The following is an 18,944-nucleotide window of genomic DNA, read 5'->3' as shown; positions in this document are numbered from 1 at the left end:
ATTATTAGGTACCAAATATTGGCATCTCTTCTGAATAAGATTTGAACTTTGATTTCGTCGTATTGTGAGAGATAAACTCTTTTTACTAGACCGTAGCCCATGATTAATGAGACAAGCCCATGATTAATGAGACAAGAAGCCACAATTAACTCTTTTGGGTTTTTGGCGAAATTAAACATTTGGAAGTATATTGCTGGTCTTTTCCCCAGATCCAGTGGGGACTATTATCGGGCTTTTCTGTAACGGTCCGTTTTATCATTCACAGTTGGTTCAGGATATCTCACGGGCCATGTGCTCGCGTTTGCAAACTCGTGTAGGAATTTTTATGAAAAATTAAACACGAAAGCCCAACACTGGGCAGCAATTTATAATTTAGTCCCTATGCTATTTTTGTTTGTGGGAAGAAACCCTTGCAACTTATATACGCCGTCTCAGTTTTTCTCAGAGCTAATATAATCCTCGGACCTTCCCAAGATGATTAAACTTGTCCAGACAAATGATTACAGGGGAGACGGCATGATGAAACTTGAATCTGGTGGCATCTATATGGTTTTATAAATCTAGAATATTCATACATGAGAAATGGTTCTCAAAACTCCTATATTAATTTTTGTTTTAAAGACTAGCAATTGTAGATTTATTTTAAACAATTACACCTTTCAACATCCAGTTGCAAATTTAAGTAGTATTGGAATATATGTGAAGAATATACGCGTGTCTCCCTTTTTTTTAATAGAAAAAGGCCACCATATACGTTAAAGAATATCTAATGCCATGGGAAAAAAAAATCTAATTCAACATTGATGTGAGTAGTAAAATACATTGGCGTTTATTTGACCCAAAAAAAATACATTGATGTTTACACTTTTAATTTTTAACTATCCATAGTAGTGGTTTTTTAAATAAATAAATAGTAGTTCAAGCATTGTAAAGAAAAATTTTGATTTTATTAGAAAGTTTTTGTACACCATTTCTTTTTATATAATCGCACGGAGCTTTGTCAATGAAGAGGGCCGTTTATGTTATTTTTCATTACTTGCGTGACAAGGTGTAATTTTGAAAACCCTAGCGAGCGAGAGACATAGCAGCAAAATCAACCGAAGGCAAGAACGGCATTAGTCTCCTGCTCCATCAGGGCGCGAACAAGCAGCCCTGTGAGAGCTCTGAAGCCATGGAGTCTGACTTTCCCAACAAAGCCTTAACGAGAACGCGATTTTCTGAGCTGAACCCGCCACTTTCTGAACTGGTTCTCGAAGCGCTAACAGAGTCGGGCTTCGAGTTTTGCACGCCGGTCCAAGCCGCTACCATACCTTTGCTATGCAGTTTTAAGGACGTGGCCGTCGACGCTGCCACCGGTTCAGGCAAGACTCTGGCATTTGTCGTTCCACTTGTTGAGATTCTCCGCCGGTCCTGTTCCAATCCCAAACCTCATCAGGTTCATATAAATTCTTTTTTTCCCCCTATGTGTGCTGACGGCATTGCTACTCGAATAAAACGAAGCAAATAAAAATAAAAAAGAATATTGGTTTAAGTTGTAAAGTGGGCTGTAGAGAAATTGACAGCATTGGTCGCTTTGCTGGTTTGCTGATATGCTGGCAAATATATTTTACATGTCTATCTTAAACTTGGTCGCGGTTGATATGTTCATTTCTTCAAATTTCTCAGAAAAATGAGCTGACTAAAATAAGAATACCCACTATGATATGAGATTTCTAATATAGATATTAGAGGATATGAATTTCCTTGCCATTTAATCTGTTCCCAAATTTGGGCGATAGCAGTCCCTTCTTTTGTTTGTTGAAGACCGTAACTGCAGCTTGTTGCATTTTCATTGAAATTCACTGAGAGAGAAAGGGTGGGAGGTTTTAATTTGTTTATTGCCTCTAATGATTTTTTTTTTCCATTTTCTATTCTGTAGGTATTTGGAATAATTATATCTCCCACAAGGGAGCTGTCATCTCAAATATATCACGTTGCTCAACCTTTCATTAAAACTTTAGCTAATGTTAAGTCCATGCTCCTTGTTGGTGGAGTGGACGTAAAAGCAGATATGAAGAAAATTGAGGAAGAAGGAGCTAACATATTGATCGGCACACCTGGGCGGCTACATGACATCATGGATCGAATGGATATATTAGATTTTAAAAGCCTCGAGGTATATGCTTCATTGTAAATCATACCTTAAAAGAGTATTGGGGTTTCTGAGTCCTACTTGAATGAAAATGATAGAATGTTGTAGGTGTTTTATCTTCACGTTGTAGGTGTTTTATCTTCACTTTAGTCAGAGGAGATAACTGGGATTACCTTTATTCTTCCAGATTTTAATTTTAGATGAGGCTGATAGACTCCTGGATATGGGATTCCAGAAGCAGATTAATTCCATTATATCTCTCTTACCAAAGCTTCGCAGAACAGGTCTATTCTCTGCTACTCAAACTGAGGCTGTTGAAGAGCTTTCTAAAGCTGGGCTGAGGAACCCTGTGAGGGTTGAAGTCCGGGCAGAGTCAAAATCGGTAAATGACCCAGCAGCATCACAACAACAAACCTCTTCAAGGACACCTGCAGGACTTCAGATTGAGGTACAATGCTTGCTAAGCTACAATTCGGACTGATTGTTGCATTGGGCCTCTTGCGTTCTTACCAAAATTTATATATCACGTTTCATGAATGGCTAGAAGATGCTTGATATTTTCTATATTGATCCTATGGTTTTAAATTGATCCTCTTCCTTTCCTTTTGAGTTTGCAGTATATAGAATGTGAGGCTGAAAAGAAACCCTCACAGCTTGTTGATATCTTAATGAAGAACCGCTCCAAAAAAATGATAGTGTGAGATATGTACCTTATACTAATATGATTTTAATGATGGAACAAGTCATCTTACTCAGGCAATTTCTTTTCCAATATAGATATTTCATGACCTGTGCCTGTGTTGATTATTGGGGACTTGTCCTGCCTCGCCTTTCTGCTTTGAAAAGTTTCTCCTTGATCCCTCTTCATGGGAAGATGAAGCAGGTATAAAATTGGCTTTTAACATTAGTCATTGTTGAAGTTCAGTATTTCTTGTGTCATTGTTGTTCTCCTCATTGTCTACTATTCTATAATTTTAACTTTTTGTTGGCCTCCTTGCTTATTATACTTTGCCATGTAGGCTGCTAGGGAGAAGGCATTGGCGTCATTTACATCTCTTTCAAATGGAATACTTCTATGTACAGATGTTGCAGCACGTGGACTTGACATACCTGGAGTTGATTGTATAGTGCAGGTAGATTTGCAATTATGTAAATGCTGCCATTTACTGTAGGCTGTGCTTTATCTTCTTTATTTTAATTGCAATTATTTATTGCTATCAAATTAAATCCTAAAATGATGTTCAAATGCTGTACAGTATGATCCTCCACAAGATCCAAATGTTTTCATACATAGAGTTGGGCGAACTGCTCGGCTTGGCAAAAAAGGACACGCTATTGTCTTCTTATTGCCAAAGGTATGGTCAGATGTATACACTTGTTTTAACCCCTTCCCCCTTGTTATAATTTTACACTTCCTCTACCATTGTAAAACAATTATTTTTGTAAGTAGGAGGAATCATATGTAGAATTCCTGCGTGTAAGAAGAGTGCCCCTCCAAGAGAGAAGTTGCTCTAATGATGCATCTGATGTTGTTCCCGAGGTCAGCTCCAAGCTAATCATTTACCATTTCCATCTTTCTCAAATCACAAATTGGATAATGATATATGCAACTTAAATTTAAAATTTTTCAACATTGTGACCCCAATATTGCAAATCACAACTTGTTACAGATTCGTTCCGCTGCCAAAAAAGATCGTGATGTAATGGAGAAAGGACTCAGGGCATTTGTTTCTTATATTCGTGCTTATAAAGAACATCACTGCTCCTATATTTTTAGGTGATTATTGTTTGTCTTCAAAGCATTTTCTGTTCATCATCACAAGTCATTGTTATTAAACGTATGTAATCGCTCTTTGTTATAGGTGGAAAGAACTTGAAATTGGTAAGTTGGCCATGGGCTATGGCTTACTGCAGCTTCCTTCGATGCCAGAGTTAAAACAGCAGTCATTGTCCAAGGAAGGTTTTGTACCAGTTGAAGACATTAATTTGGAGGACATTAAGTACAGGTTAAAAAATTTCCCCTGTTCTTGTTTTAAACCTTCTGAGGCTGATAGCATCACCTGGACCCATATTTCTCAAGTAGAAGAAATGATTATATAGCTTAAATTTATAACCCCTCTCTTCAGTTGACTCTGATCACCATCCATAAAGAACTGAGGCTTAAAAAATAGAGTCATAGCGTGTTTGATGCATATTTGACCCTTCAAATTGTATTTAGATACTATACACCTTATCATGTCACAGTATCCGTATTGCACCATATTCCATGTCTGTTTCGGCATTGGTACTTCTTCGATCATGTTTTTCATCAATTGTATTCACCGTGCCAGCATTCTGTGTTCACTAAATATGACTTTTACCAGGGAAAAGTTTCCCAGCTAGCTCCATGGGTATCAGGGTTTGGAGGTTATTTAATTTAGTTTAGTGTTAATAAGAATTAATTGGTAGATCCCCGTTCCTTATACCCAGGGTGTGGTAGAAGAAAACACAGTTATGACTCGTTTGGTATGGTGATGGAAATCAATTTGTTATCATCTTTTTTACGATGGCTGTCATACTCTTGTTATCATTGCCTAACATTATCTAATTCTAATTAAAGTAGAGACTTGATGGTCGCATCCATAAAAATCTTCCCCCCACTTTCCATTTTTCATTTCATTCTATGCACTGAAGACTTACTGTAGTTGTGCTATTTTGATTTAAGCTCTAAATTATATCTTAAGCTTCATAATTAGAAAGATAAAAACTATTGTCATCACTATGCAAGATTCTAATATCCCGGGGTGTGTGCGTGCTTGGAATTACTACTAGTATTTTTTATGCATTATTTCTTAAAACACTTGGTACTTTTCCCCTGTTAGCCCTTGCTAAATGCATAAATCATCATTATTGTTTAGGGATAAATCTCGTGAAAAGCAAAGGAAGCAAAACCTGCAAGCAAAGAAAGAAGCCAAAGAGAAAGAGACGAAGCCTCAGAAACCCAACAAAACCCCAAAAGCTGCCCCTGTAACAAGAAAGAAAACCGCTAAACAGAGACGTGCTCAGCAGTCAGTTGAAGATGAAGATGAGCTCATGCAAGAATATCGGCTGTGGAAAAAATTGAAAAAAGGAACTATAGATGAGGATGAGTATGCTAAATTAACAGGCACTGAAGAATTACTTTGAGCTTTGAAGGTCCCTGCCTCTCATGCTGATTAGGATGTTATGGGATGCTGATGGGACAAATTGCAACGTATTTATAAGTTTGGGGGGGGGGGGATATTGCACCACTTGGTAGTTTAGGGTACCTAGTGCCCCTACAAGAATGGTTTAAGAGTGCCCTTAAACCATACAAAATACGATGCTGAGGGATGTGTCTAAAATCCACAATATTGCCGAGACATTATGGCATTATTGATCAATTGGTTCTCCGCTATTATCTGAAAGGATTTTGGATATGTCTTGCTTTCATTGTTAATGCTTGTAATGGTGTTTGGATCACTTTGAAGACCATCCGGATAGGGCTCCAATGGACGGAAGGTAACGACACCTTGTACAATGAAAGAGCTACATAATGCAGACACTTGTCAAGCGACAGTTTGGATGAGAGGGAGATCCCTGCTAATCCCTATCAAGGATCAGCACCAATGACAAACTCCATCCAAAATTTATACTTCTTATTTAAGCAGCAATTGGTATTAACTATTTAGTTTAGATATAGTTGTATTAACTATTTAGTTTAGATATAGTTTGTTTAATCTTTATGGGTGTCAGATGTAGCAGAAAGCATAAAATGTGGTCTCCTTCAGGGAAGTAATTTAACCATGCTAGCATCTTTTCTTCTATGCAGTACGTTGGTTTTCTTTGGAAATCATCCGACGCTATGCTACGACTTATCCGAGCCTATAAGCTTGCCAGGTTTTGATATTTGAACTGGTCGAAAGCAATTGAGTAATTTCCCCATGTAAGCTTCATCAACTTCAAATCCTTATTCAAATTTTCGACAAAAAAAAGGGGAGAGGCTAAAGAATCATGTTTAGATTGATTTCATATCAAGTTTTCATATAAATGCATGATGTTATGGGGTTTTTGAATGGATATAGGGTTTTATGTTTTTTTTTGGGTATATCTATTACGTTGAAGTATTTCGTGATGCATCTAAATGTTAAAATATTTTTGAAATATTTTTTAGTGTGTTCAGTACCTTAAAATATTTTTAGGTGTGTCAACTGTCAAGCACCTTAAATTTTTTTTTATTCATTCAGTACTAAGATGAAAAAAAAAACTGTGACACTCCTGAAAAATATTTCAGGATGCTGGATGTACCTGAGAAAATATTTTAGGGTGTTGGATCTACTTAAATTTTCTTATTTTTACAATATCTATGAAGCATCCTGTTGTCTCTGTTTTTTCCCCCAATAAATGATAATGCACATAAATATGTACTTATAATTTTGTCCAAAAATAATCTGAATGAATTTATTCCGCCAGCATCCCCAGTCCAAGAAGCAATGTAATTTTAAGGCTGCGCCAAGCACGAACATGGTCATTTAACAATAACTTGTTAATTTAGATTATATATGTTCCTCATTCTCCCGAAATAAGCATATTTATCATTTCCACCCGTTAATTGCGGCAATACTGAAGTTTCCACTGACCACTGATGGTTCTTTCTGAATTTAACGAGGGCTGAATCTTCTACATATTCATACAGTGCATGGGGTATGAATATTTTTCATTTTCTGTTTTTCATGGTATCTATTGTTGAAATATTTATTTCTTTTTTCTGAGAAAAAATTTAGGTGAATTGGATGTGGAGACTCATTAGAGCTAGTTAGGCAACAACACTCAAAAAATACATGACAGGGTCACCAAGTTAAATAAGATGAGACAACATTAATTTTAGAGACGTTCCTATTTTTGTGTGTTTACTATGCTATACAAAACCTGGACTGTTCTGTTGGTGTCAAGGTTGTAGGGTGGAAAATTCTGGAAAAACTCCCAAGACGTAGCTTCAACATTACGCAGCAGCAGTATTTGTTTAGAATGGAAGCGAAGTTCTGGAAAATATATTACTACTAGTTTTGATTAAGAAGAAAGACAAAGATTGGATAAGCGAAAAATGAAATCTTAAGCTCAGAATTAAAGAAAATCTTTTCTTCTGGATCGTACCTTCCTCCAAAATATCAGAGGGATTCTCACTGTGGCACTATCACTTGCTCTTGTCTCATTATTGAGCAAGAAATTGATCATGACAGCTGAACAGTGATATGTTTTTGACTTTTTCTTGCATTTTAACTTGCCGTGCCATTTTTATACTTTGGTCATGCTAATCAGAGTCTTCTCTACCTCCATTGTTCCTTTTTTTTTTTTTTTGGATCCCACAAATCGAAGTTTCTTGATTTAGATTCGACCTTTATTATTTGTCTCCTTTCTAATCTCTTTTCTGATGAGAACCGTCTGGCAATTCCTCCATCAAATTATTATCTCCTTCTGCTGCGAATATGCTTATCTTATCCTTAATATAGGGCCTAATCATTGAGTTAATTTTGATTCTAAATATAAGATTTATTTCTCATATTTATCAACTTTTACTAAATGACCCCTATGGGTACTCCCTCAACAATAATCAAGTAGAAGAGGGAAGGAATATTAAGAAAAATGATTATGGCGTTTTAGGAAAAATATGTTATATTTCTTATAATTAACTAACTTACCTAACTTTCTTAATTTAATCAAATTAGTTAAATAGGTTTTATATTAAGGATCGGAGGAGTAGTTTATTATTAGACTCTCATTTTCGTTCATTCCTCAGATAAGGAAAAACAAAGGCAAACAAACAAGAGATTAATAACAATCAATCAATCAAGTTTTATTGACAATAATTTCATTGTCAGGAGACTAATCGATCAAAAGGTTGATTACATTTTTCCAATTCCAATATTTAGGAGGACACTTTAATTGCATGCAAAATTTAACGAGGATAATTGCAATTTTTCCTTATTTTAATACCATATCGCCCCACTATACCATTTTTGGCGGGTCAAATTTGATGCAACCCTTTATTATATTGTTTATATAGAGTTTTGGGTGACTAAGCCTGTAATTAATTACTTAACAAAGACAGCAGAAAATTGATAATATATTAGAAAGAAATGAATCATACGCAGAGCAGAATCATACATTCAATCTGAGCAGCATGATCATAATTTTTTGAAAAAAAGATATATGAGAAGACTATATATCTGGTAGCTTAATTAGTTCGTAAATGTTGATTATTGGAAGACTATGCGTAGCAGATACACACACAAAAAAGAGATCAACGCCTTAACCAAGGAAAATTAATAAGAAAGAAATAACACCAAATTAGTGAGTGTTGGAAGCTTTTGTTTATTGTGTAAGTAAATAGTTGGAGATTCAATTCTCAAAATTCATGTATAAAGCAATTGTAGTGGGAAGATTCTTTTTTTTTTTTAGTCCAAAGAGAAATTAGTTTCTACAGTTATCTACAAATAATTATTATAATAATTTTTAAACAAAATAGGTATCATCAAATATGAGTTCCGGGCATGCTTGACCTGGATATTGCTTCAACCACAAACAAAAGCTGGTGATGAGATCCTAAGCTCATTTTTCAACCTATCTTTTTACTTTGATATTTTCTCCCAAAAAAAGGTCGGTGGTTGCGGCTTTGGCTTATTTAATTTAATCCTTTGCATTTCAAAATAGCCCATTGATTAGGACATAATTGTTTGGAGAGATGGATTTAGAGAAGCAATTACTTAAAAGGAAGTTCATATAATCCTGCACATTAACTAATTAATTAATGAGCAGTCTCTTGCAGAGAGACCCACGTGAACCAGCTAGAAGGAACTGAAGAAGAAGCTCATCTGAATATTGAACACATTTGTTGCTAACGTTATAGTTTGTAGGGTAATTGACAGCCTAGACAACATGAAAGTGAGCGAAACATCACAGATTATGGCTGGAAAAATAAAGCACAAGAAATATATTTATTGAAAAGTGAAAACTATATATAAGTAGAAAGATATGCATAAACCTACGTCAACGCAGAAGAATATATTCTCAATATGGTTTTAATGTTATCAGAATTGGAGATATTTTCTTGTAATCAGAAGTCAGAACAGCTACGCAATTTCTAAACAAAAGTTAATATTTCCTATATAAGACTTCGTGATTTTCTTTCTTCTTTTCAATATCATGATAATGTCTTTGCCCTAATATAATCATGCAAGTGCTTTAATTATTAGCTTACTGATTAAGACGCCACTTTAATTTACTTCACTTGTACTTAAATCACATGCTAGAGTTGACCCATATGAGTTAATCCCGCCTTGCCCTGGTCTGTCCAAACTAATCAAAGTTGGAGAATAATAAAAGAACTGCACAGAAACCATTCATATTCCATGAAAAGAAACATAAAGGGGAACCAAAAACGAAGGGAGGAATTCAAGTTAAGAAACCATGTCGTGTCCAAAGAAGCTCTCTCTCTGGAGAGAGTCCTGAATTACATTGCTGGTGGAAGACGCAAAGTTAAGGTACTGATGATGAGGAGGGATGTCGTTTTGGAGAGAATAAGGTTTCTGATTGGGGTCAAGTTCTGGGTTTTCCATCACTGGCTCTGGTTCTGGTTCCTGCTGCATCTGGATGCACAGGATCTCTGCTTGAGCCACTGCGAGCTGCATTTGAAGCTCTGAAACTTGATTCTGCAGATACGATATGGCCCCAACACACCCATAAACTGGGTCTCGAACTCTAGCATTTGCTTCATACACTAAGCTGCTCACTGCGTCTGCTCTCTGATGAACTGGAAGCTCCTGTGAAACATCAAAAAGAATCATCAGTTTCGTCGTCTTCTCTGTTATTACAGAACAGGGAAGTGACCAGAGGAAGAAGAAAGAGGGAAGTTAGGAGGTATAACCTGCAACATTTTGCCGACGTTGCTGGCGCCGAAGACCTTGTGGACGATGGCGAACTTTTGAGGGTCATCGGAAGGGAAATAAGGAGCAAAGATGCAATCTTTGGCGCACCGGCGTCGTAGCAACTTGCATGAAGCACAAGGGGAAGTGCCTCCCATTTGGAACAGAGTTTTGGTTTTGGAAAAACAGGGGAGGGAGGGGGGAAAAAAAAAACAGAGCTGTGACAAAATGAGATTCATAGCTTCTCTATTTATAGACGGCTACGAGTTCTGATGTCACTGTGGTTGTGCAATTTTTTAAAAATGTTATCAACCTATTATTTATTCATATCTAACTTCACTTAATATTTATAATAAATGATATAACACAATGGTAAGATGATAACTAAGAGGCCATTCAAAACAACTGATTAAAACGTAATGAATCTGATTCCTTAATTTGATCTTCGCACTAAACAATTGCTTTGGTAAGTTAGTATGATTTATTGCATATTTATGTTAACTTGTGATTAAAGTGATTATTCGGTACTATTCAATTGCAGTATATCCATATTTTGCTTAAGGTATAGCTGTGTGGAGTATTATTAGAGATCTACGGTCATGTGAAGCGTTTGAATAGAAATTGAAATCGGTTGGGACACGTTCTCAACAGTGGTTGTCATTAGATTTTTTCAAACATATGTACACACTAGAAATCCTTTGTCACATTCCAATCCATGTGGGGGGTTTATGTTCAAAATTAACTAATTCAAAACCTTACAGTGTTCTAGAAATACTTCATTCAGTCCTTATTATAAATTTCAAATAATTAATTCATGAATGCGAATTGTTAGTTAAAATTAATTAAAAACAATAAATACTCCCTCTGTTCCTTATTATAAGAGACGAATAACCGAATTACGTTGATAAAAAAAACAGTTAAAATTAGTTAAGAACAATCAATGTGTAAAAACTAAAAAGTATAATTTTCTTTTCAAAAATGCCCTCATTAATAAGGATAGAGAACAATGGTAAATTATTAAAAGAAAGAGAAGTGGGCAGGAGAGAGAGTGTGAGTTGGAGATAATAAATATGGGTAAAATAGGAAATCAATACAAAAAAGTAGAGACAACTTTTAAGTGTCTCTTATATTTAGGAACATGCTATAAGTATCAAATGTCTCTTATAATAAGGAACGGAGGGAGTATGTTAGAAATATATATCTTTATAATAAATAAGAAAAATGATAAAAAAACAACGTGTGGAAAAATGTGATAGAGAGAGTATAATAAATGAAAGAGAATAAATAATTAAGGACAAAAATGAAAAAAAAAAGCATTAAATGTTACTCTTCCGGTCCTAAATATAAGACTCTCATACTAGTGTGTATAAGAGTATTACATTTAGGACCGGAGGAGTAAGACAAATCTCAAATTAAAGTTTACAAAATGGACCATACCCTTTCTCAAATTTAAAGTTTATAAATAAGAACAGACAGAGTAATATATACACATAGATATATGCTCATGAAATCGTCAACCACACTGAAAATTTGAGAAGATTCTGTGACATATCATGCTTTAATTAACTCATAACAACCTTCTATTCACACAAAGTCTAGACTCTGAACACTCACCATGTGCTTGCTCCAGTACAAATTTCTCACTAATCCTTATCACTTAAACATTGATTATTTGTGTGTTAAGTAATCTGGATGATGCATCAAATGAGAAGGGTAAAATAAATTTACACTAATTACAAACTCTTCTCCATGGTTCTCTGAGTTCAAAGTCAGACACATTAAGTTGAATTGCAAGCACCAAGGTGGTTAATAGTATATGAGATAGGAGCTAGGCTCAATGTGAATGTTTGTTTCCCACCTTTCTCTCTCTTTCATTAAATGCTTATTGATCCACACAATTCATTGATTAATTCAAGTATTGACTCACTTATAAGAAGTCGAGGCAAACTTTGAATGAGTTGGTCATATGTAGTATAGAAGATCCTCCATATCAACAAATTGCCAACAATCCAAACCAAGCGTGCTTTCTATATTATTTTCTTTCTCACAACTTGAATGGAGGCTGGTCACATGAGCTTCCTTCCATCATTACCAAACCCTGATTCGGATTTGATTGTTGCTATTAAATCCAATTTATTAACTATAGTTGTTTGAATGGTTGGCTAGCTGCGCTAAGGCTTAAAGAGCTTGTCCATTGTCGCACTAACTAAAAAATTAGCATTCCTTTACCTAAATATCAATACTAATTAAAGTATGCATTTTTATGCATTTTTATTTTCAATTCTAAGATGAAGTGCTCATCAAAACCCAATTGAAATTTTTTTTATACTATAATTCGGGGCTTAGAATTTGTGGCAGCCCTTGAGACTCAAAAAAATCTAGTGAGACTTTACACTATTAGACTAACTCTATGTTGATACTTGATAATCCTAACTAAAATTAATAAAACAAATAAAGGGTTTTTTTTATCTTCGAATTATTTGTAAAGGATACTAGGTATCCTAAATTATTTTCGGGGCAATTAATATTACCCCTCAAATATCAAAATTCTTGTCATATACAAATTTTAGAGGCAAAGTGGTCTTTAACTCAAAGTCAATGGAAAGTTAAAGATGAACCTCAATTGACGTTAATCAAGGAACAACATTTCTCGCTCGCATATGCCTCTCTGATACGTGTCCTGGCCATCCAGACGTAAAATAATTAATCAAAACTAAGCTTGTTGATGATAAATACTCAGATAAAAAAGAAATTAAAGCAAAATATATATGCTATGTAAGAGTTATTTTTTCTTTTTTAGTTGTCCTTTTTTAATACCAAACTATTTTGAATCTTTACTTAATGTCCTTCATCTAACAAGAATATTACTATTACTATTAAAAACAAGTAACAAGTTATACCTTGTAATTTGAGAGAAGGTATATACTCCTCTACTCCAACATATAAGTACTCCTTTTAATATGTTTCACTAGGATTAAGAAAAATTTTAAATTTAATTAAATATATCTTAAAATTTAATAACTTTTCAACTTTATCCTAACTTAATATATATATATACACTTTTTAAGAAAATAATCTAGACAATATAAATGAAAGCTAAAATAGAACATTCATGTTAAAATTTTAATTATGGGACTTATAAATAGGACTAAAACAATTTCTCACCACCTTAAAAACAAGACTAGGGGGTGTTTGGATAGAAACCAAACTATAGTTTCAGAAGTGTTTTTACGGTTTACGAAATAAATATGTAGAGGAATTTACATTGTTTTGCAAAAAAATGCTTTTGAAACTATGGTTTGGAGGTTGCCAAATACTAGATAGAGGGGTACAGTATTTGGAAACAAGGCGAAATTTTAAACGAGGACAAGAAAATGGGGGACGAAGAAAGTACTCCCTCCGTTCCTTATTATAAGAGACATTTGGTGCTTATGACATGTTCCTATATATAAGAGACACTTAAAAGTTGTCTATACTTTTTTGTGTTGATTTCCTATTTTACCCATATTTATTGTCTCCAACTCACACTCTCTCTCCTTCCCACTTCTCTTTCTTTTAATAAATTACCATTGTTCTCTCTCATGTTCTCTCTCATTATTAATGAGGGTATTTTTGGAAAAAAAATTATACTTTTTACATATTAACTGTTCTTAACTAATTTTAACTGTTTTTTTTATCAACGTAATTCGGTTATTCGTCTCTTATAATAAGGAACGGAGGGAGTAATAAACTGCAGCAAAAGCACCACCATTTAAGTAATCAGAAATCAGTATAGCAATAACAAAAGATGAGAAGAAAGAAAACAGAAGTAGGGCAACAGAGACATTAATGAGATTCCTGACATGCGGTGAAGTTGTAGGGATTATTATAAATGAAGCTCGCTTATAGAAGAAGGGATTAATATTGAAATTTGTATGAGTTGTAGGGTGGGCGCAGAAAACCCTAAAGCTTCCTGGCCCCCCTGCATTAATTGCCCTCACATGATTCTATGCTTCCTTTCTTGTCTTGCAAATCAAAACAGCTCTCCTTTCATGGCCATGACGCTCACCTATGCATGCATTATTTTCCCTTCTCAATTTTTATTATATATTTTCCTCAACACTCTCTCTCTCTCTCTCTCTCTCACACACACACACACACGCACACCATATAATAAGGTTTCTGCATTTTTCCTTTTGATTCTGCAGATAATATATATAACTAACTCCTTGAAGCAAAAGATGAATGTTTAATTAGTTTTCTAAAGGTAAAGGGATCATGAATATATGTCCGTGATATATATGTGATGTTTTTCATGCATGCATGTTTAGAAGAAGTTGAGTTGAATCCCTCGGAAGGTGAGGCTATCTGCAGAGAAACTTGTCGTGTTTGGGTTTCTATGAGAAATCAGGAAACTTTGAAGAAGATGAGAAGATGATAAAAACATGGGAGAAGGAACAGACATTTCACCACGTTAGAAGGGAAAAACATGAGATGTTCAACGAGGGCATTAAATGAGCATCGTGGTGATAAAGATTCATTTTCGAGATGCTTTTTGTCTTCTACGTACCAATGACATGGTGGTGTCTGGTTTCCTTAAGAAGGTTTTATTTCGGTAAGCTCACCTCTAATTAATGCAAGGGCATCTCTGTGACTTTGTGGGGGCAATGCCACCATCACAGCTTCTGAAGCAAAGATACCCTGTGACATTTTTTTAAAGAAAATCGCTACCCAGAATTCTTTTCGGTAAAACGCTGCTGAGAAAATTTTATACTCATCATGCAGTCTAATCTTACTCAATTTAGATTAATATTATCTCAGTACTTAACATAAGAATATAAGAGTGATATAACTATTTTTACGGATATTAAAAAAATTAATTAAATTAGTTATTTATAACAAATATTTAACGACCTCCCTAAATAATCCTCTTTAATCATATGTACTGGAACTATTATTAGTGGGAATTCCTTACTATTAGTATGGATATTTTGGTATAGAAATTATAAATTTTGAAGACAAATAGAATTGAGATTTTATACATAAATAATTTTGCCCTTTTTTTTAATTTAGACATACTAATACTAACCGTCTGTCATTATAAGTCAATTTAAATACACTATCTCCTACTTGAAAAAGAAATGATAGAGATGTAATTTTACTCTTGATCTTATTTCTAAAGTGCACCCAGTACTCCAATTTTTTAGTGGTGCAATTTTACTTATAACTTTTTTGTGCAATCTTACCCCTCTTTGTAGTATACTATCTTTGGTCATAAATATAAGATCCAATCTTGTTTGAGATATTGTTGAGCATTAAATATGAGCACCTCTTTTAACAGAATTAGAATTTTAATTTGTCATATTGTGAGGAACTAGTCTTTTTTACTACACTTAGCTTTTATTTATAATACAAAATAATAAAAATAATTAGAAGGTTGCATTTTTTACCTTAAATTCACGGGCCCATCCAATTGAGGTTATAAATTCCGCTTGTCCGAGTGTTTGGGCTCGAAAAGGAGTCCCATCTTCTTAATGGGGCCATTGGACCCCGACATGAGCCCATCAATATGTTGCAGCCGAGCTCTGCCTCTTCTCACCGCTAGGCTTCTCAAAGCTATAATTGTCTGTTTTTTTTTTTTTTTCAAAGTCAAGAAAATACTACTCCTTCGATCCTTAATATAGGACTCAATTCTTGAATTGATTTTGATCTTAAATATAAGACTCATTTCTCATATTTATTAATTTTCTCTAAATTACCTCTATAAATACTCCCTCAACCTTGATCAAGTAGAAGAGAGATAGGGGTATTAAGAAAGATGATTATAGTGTTTTAGAAAAAATGTGTCACTTTTCTTACAATTAACTAGCTTACTTAACTTTTTTAATCTAATCAAATTAATTAAATGAGTCTTATATTAAGGATCAGAGGAATACTTTAGTTTAACATGTGATGCTTAGAATGACTTTTAAGAAAATGAGTTTTTAGATAAAAAATAAAATTAAAGTTAAAACAATTCTTTTGGATATTTTACTTTAAACGTTTTTTTTAATTTGAATATTTTAAAACTCAACTGTGAATATATCATTTAAATAAATTTCTATTCAATTGGCTTTTTTTTGTAAAAATACTTCCAAAATCACAAAACACTAATTATTCTTATCTCAAATTCAATTTATACAAATTAATTAAAATAAATGTGACTTTTGTTGATATTAATTTAAACAAACCCCCAACCTTGCTTTTCCATCTTCAGTTTCTTTTTCATCATCTTTTCATCGTTTTCTTTTGGAAAATTATTTTACAGGTACCCATATTTTTTCTAAAAAAAATTAATTTTATGCCTATACATTTTTTCTTAATCGAATTTTTTAATTTTGTCGATTAATATAGTAGTTCTTATATAGAAATTAATAATGTTAATAGAGAAAAAATTATGAGAGCAGCAATACCAACAGGATAAAGTTCAAAAATTTAATTAAACATATACACACATCAAACTAAAAATGGAAGAAAATTATAAATAACTTTAATTTTTTTAATTATTGTTTCTCTCGCTGTGATACTCGAAAAGACAAACCGTAGCAACTAGCAACTGAAGGCGTCCTTGACCCCAGTGTCATCATCGCCATTCACCAACATCGGATATCTCTTCTTCCTCCCACTCTTCGTCCGTCTTCAATCAACTCACTACACTCCGCTTCGATCTGAGGCAAATTATCTACACTTTAGTCTCAATGAACATCAAATTTCTCTTCCTCCTCCCCCTCTTCACTTCGCTTCCCCATCAACACCGACATCTTTAAGTCCGATCTATATAGACCTTATTCTCCACTTTCCTATCTTCTCGTTCCTTCTTCTTCTTCTTCTACAATCGTCAATGGCGGCTGACGAACGGCTCCAAGATCTCCCACAAGTTCTTGTTCTCGGTCCTCCAACTACCTTCCCACTCATCCAATCACTTTGCTCTCACAAGTTCCATTTCCTTAACCCCGAAACCTCTTCTCTGCCGCTGCACCAATTTCTCGCCTCCGACAACCGTGACCCTTCATCCATTCGCGCCATTCTTTGCTCCCCCAGATCTCGCGTCTCTGGCGAGGTCCTTCAGCTACTTCCTTCCGTCGGCCTTGTCCTCACCACCAGCGTCGGATTGGACCATATTGAGTTGGCCGAGTGCCGCCGTCGTGGAATCCAGGTCGCTGGCGCGGGGACAGTGTTCACGGAGGATGTCGCCGATATGGCGGTAGGTTTGCTGGTCGACGTTGGTGTAAAGATTTCGGCGGCCAGTCGGCACGTACGGTCTCGGGTTGGGTCTGGCGCTGGCGCGTTCAATTTTCCCACAGGCTTCAAGGTTTTTCCCGAATTCCTCTCGTCTATTGATGATATTTTTCATAATCATTTTAATTACTTTTTTGATTCATGTTAATGATATAAAAATTGGATTAGAAAGTTGTTAAATTCTAAGTTAGATATTGAGGTTTAAATAATACCTTAAACTTTGTCATTTTCATATTAATAATGATTTTTAATTTTTAATTGAGTGCAATGAAATAAGATTAGAACGGAACCCCTTATTCTGGGTATTCATGTGCGAAGCCGTCATTTTAATTTCATATATATTTGACTTTTCATTAGTTAAGAGGCAAGCGAGTTGGGATTGTGGGCCTGGGAAACATAGGCACGGAAACAGCAAAACGGCTTGAAGCATTTGGTTGCATCATATCGTACACCTCAAAGAACAAGAAGCCATCCGTATCATACCCTTTCTATGAAACTATATTGGAGCTGGCATCAGTCTGTGACGCACTTATCCTCTGTTGTGCTCTCAACCAAGAGACGAAGCATATGGTGAATAGGGAAGTGATGATGGCGATGGGAAAAGAAGGAATCATTGTGAACGTTGGAAGAGGGAGCCTCATAGATGAGAAGGAATTGGTGAAGTGTTTGGTGGGAAGGGAGATTGGAGGAGCTGGTTTGGATGTGTTTGAGAATGAGCCTCATGTTCCTTCACAGCTTTTTGAATTGGACAATGTGGTTCTGTCTCCTCATGCTGCCTTCTTCACTTTTGAATCCACAAGGGCTATTTCTGAACTCATGACTGCAAATTTGGAGGCCTTTTTCTCAAATAGCCCTCTACTTTCTCCAGCCATTTAGTGCATTGTTTAATTGAACTTGTTTAATTTGCTGTGGAAAACACCAATGGACTTCTCAACTGTGTTGTGAAGATCTCTGTGTTCATATATACGTCTCTACTTGCCGACTCAGGTGATACTTGATTGTGCTATCCATTCAGTGACTTTCCAGAAAAGGACAAGGGGATTGCAAAAAGCTTACCTTCTTCACAATTCTGTATACCAGAGGTTAGAGGAATAACAGAGGAGACCTTGTGCATTAATTTTTGTGCGGACAGAAAGCTTACACCTACAAATCAAACTTTGAGAAACAGGAACAAAACCAATGCTAGAAAAACACAAGAAAAAGATATTGGACAGCTACTATCCCACCAATACGTAAAAATATAGTGAAAATTATAAATATAATTTTAGCAATATATGTTTTGCATCAAAAAACTCATTTAACATATTTTACAGTGCTTTTACAATCGAATGCTCATGCAATTTGTTAAAATTATCATACTAACCAATAGTAGGATATTAAAAGAAAGAAGGAAAATGAAAAATAAATAAATATACATACGACAAACCCCATCATCACCTTCACAGATATTATTATTATTGTAGACGAGTGTTTGTTTATTTTCTTATGTTGACTGAAAATATCCAATTACTTCAACGGATGGCACAAATCTGACTCTTCAAGTGAATGTCTATGGTGCACAACCCTATACACTAAATTATGACGTTAAAAATATTAATTAATGGTGTTAAGTTTGGAGTTAGTGATTAGATAAGTGA

General features: G+C 34.8%; 3 protein-coding genes across 3 annotated transcripts; 2 read left to right on the top strand and 1 right to left on the bottom strand.

Annotated features, from left to right (window-relative positions):
- The first annotated feature begins 1,093 nt into the window (after window positions 1-1,093).
- Window positions 1,094-5,841, top strand: LOC114758869 (DEAD-box ATP-dependent RNA helicase 18). The gene is made up of 11 exons (XM_028947961.1): window positions 1,094-1,435; window positions 1,919-2,155; window positions 2,319-2,579; window positions 2,749-2,828; window positions 2,909-3,014; window positions 3,151-3,264; window positions 3,388-3,486; window positions 3,582-3,671; window positions 3,802-3,908; window positions 3,994-4,137; window positions 5,029-5,841. The coding sequence occupies exons 1-11, from the start codon at window positions 1,172-1,174 to the stop codon at window positions 5,294-5,296; spliced, it is 1,770 nt and encodes a 589-aa protein (XP_028803794.1). The 5' UTR covers window positions 1,094-1,171; the 3' UTR covers window positions 5,297-5,841.
- A 3,736-nt stretch (window positions 5,842-9,577) lies between these two features.
- On the bottom strand, window positions 9,578-10,233 carry LOC114758881 (LOB domain-containing protein 12-like). The gene is made up of 2 exons (XM_028947977.1): window positions 10,053-10,233; window positions 9,578-9,948 (listed from the first exon to the last, which is right to left on the bottom strand). The coding sequence occupies exons 1-2, from the start codon at window positions 10,206-10,208 to the stop codon at window positions 9,586-9,588; spliced, it is 519 nt and encodes a 172-aa protein (XP_028803810.1). The 5' UTR covers window positions 10,209-10,233; the 3' UTR covers window positions 9,578-9,585.
- Window positions 10,234-16,629: 6,396 nt separating this feature from the next.
- On the top strand, window positions 16,630-18,236 carry LOC114758880 (glyoxylate/hydroxypyruvate reductase HPR3). Its single transcript, XM_028947976.1, has 2 exons — window positions 16,630-17,380; window positions 17,665-18,236. The coding sequence occupies exons 1-2, from the start codon at window positions 16,910-16,912 to the stop codon at window positions 18,181-18,183; spliced, it is 990 nt and encodes a 329-aa protein (XP_028803809.1). The 5' UTR covers window positions 16,630-16,909; the 3' UTR covers window positions 18,184-18,236.
- Window positions 18,237-18,944: the final 708 nt, after the last annotated feature.

This window comes from Neltuma alba, unplaced genomic scaffold (assembly GCF_004799145.2).
Source record: "Neltuma alba isolate B1F8T4 unplaced genomic scaffold, ASM479914v2 tig00010760_pilon, whole genome shotgun sequence".
NCBI classification, from domain to species: domain Eukaryota; kingdom Viridiplantae; phylum Streptophyta; class Magnoliopsida; order Fabales; family Fabaceae; genus Neltuma; species Neltuma alba.
Note: the sequence above shows the minus strand (reverse complement) of the source record. Positions and strands in the feature narration are given on the sequence as shown.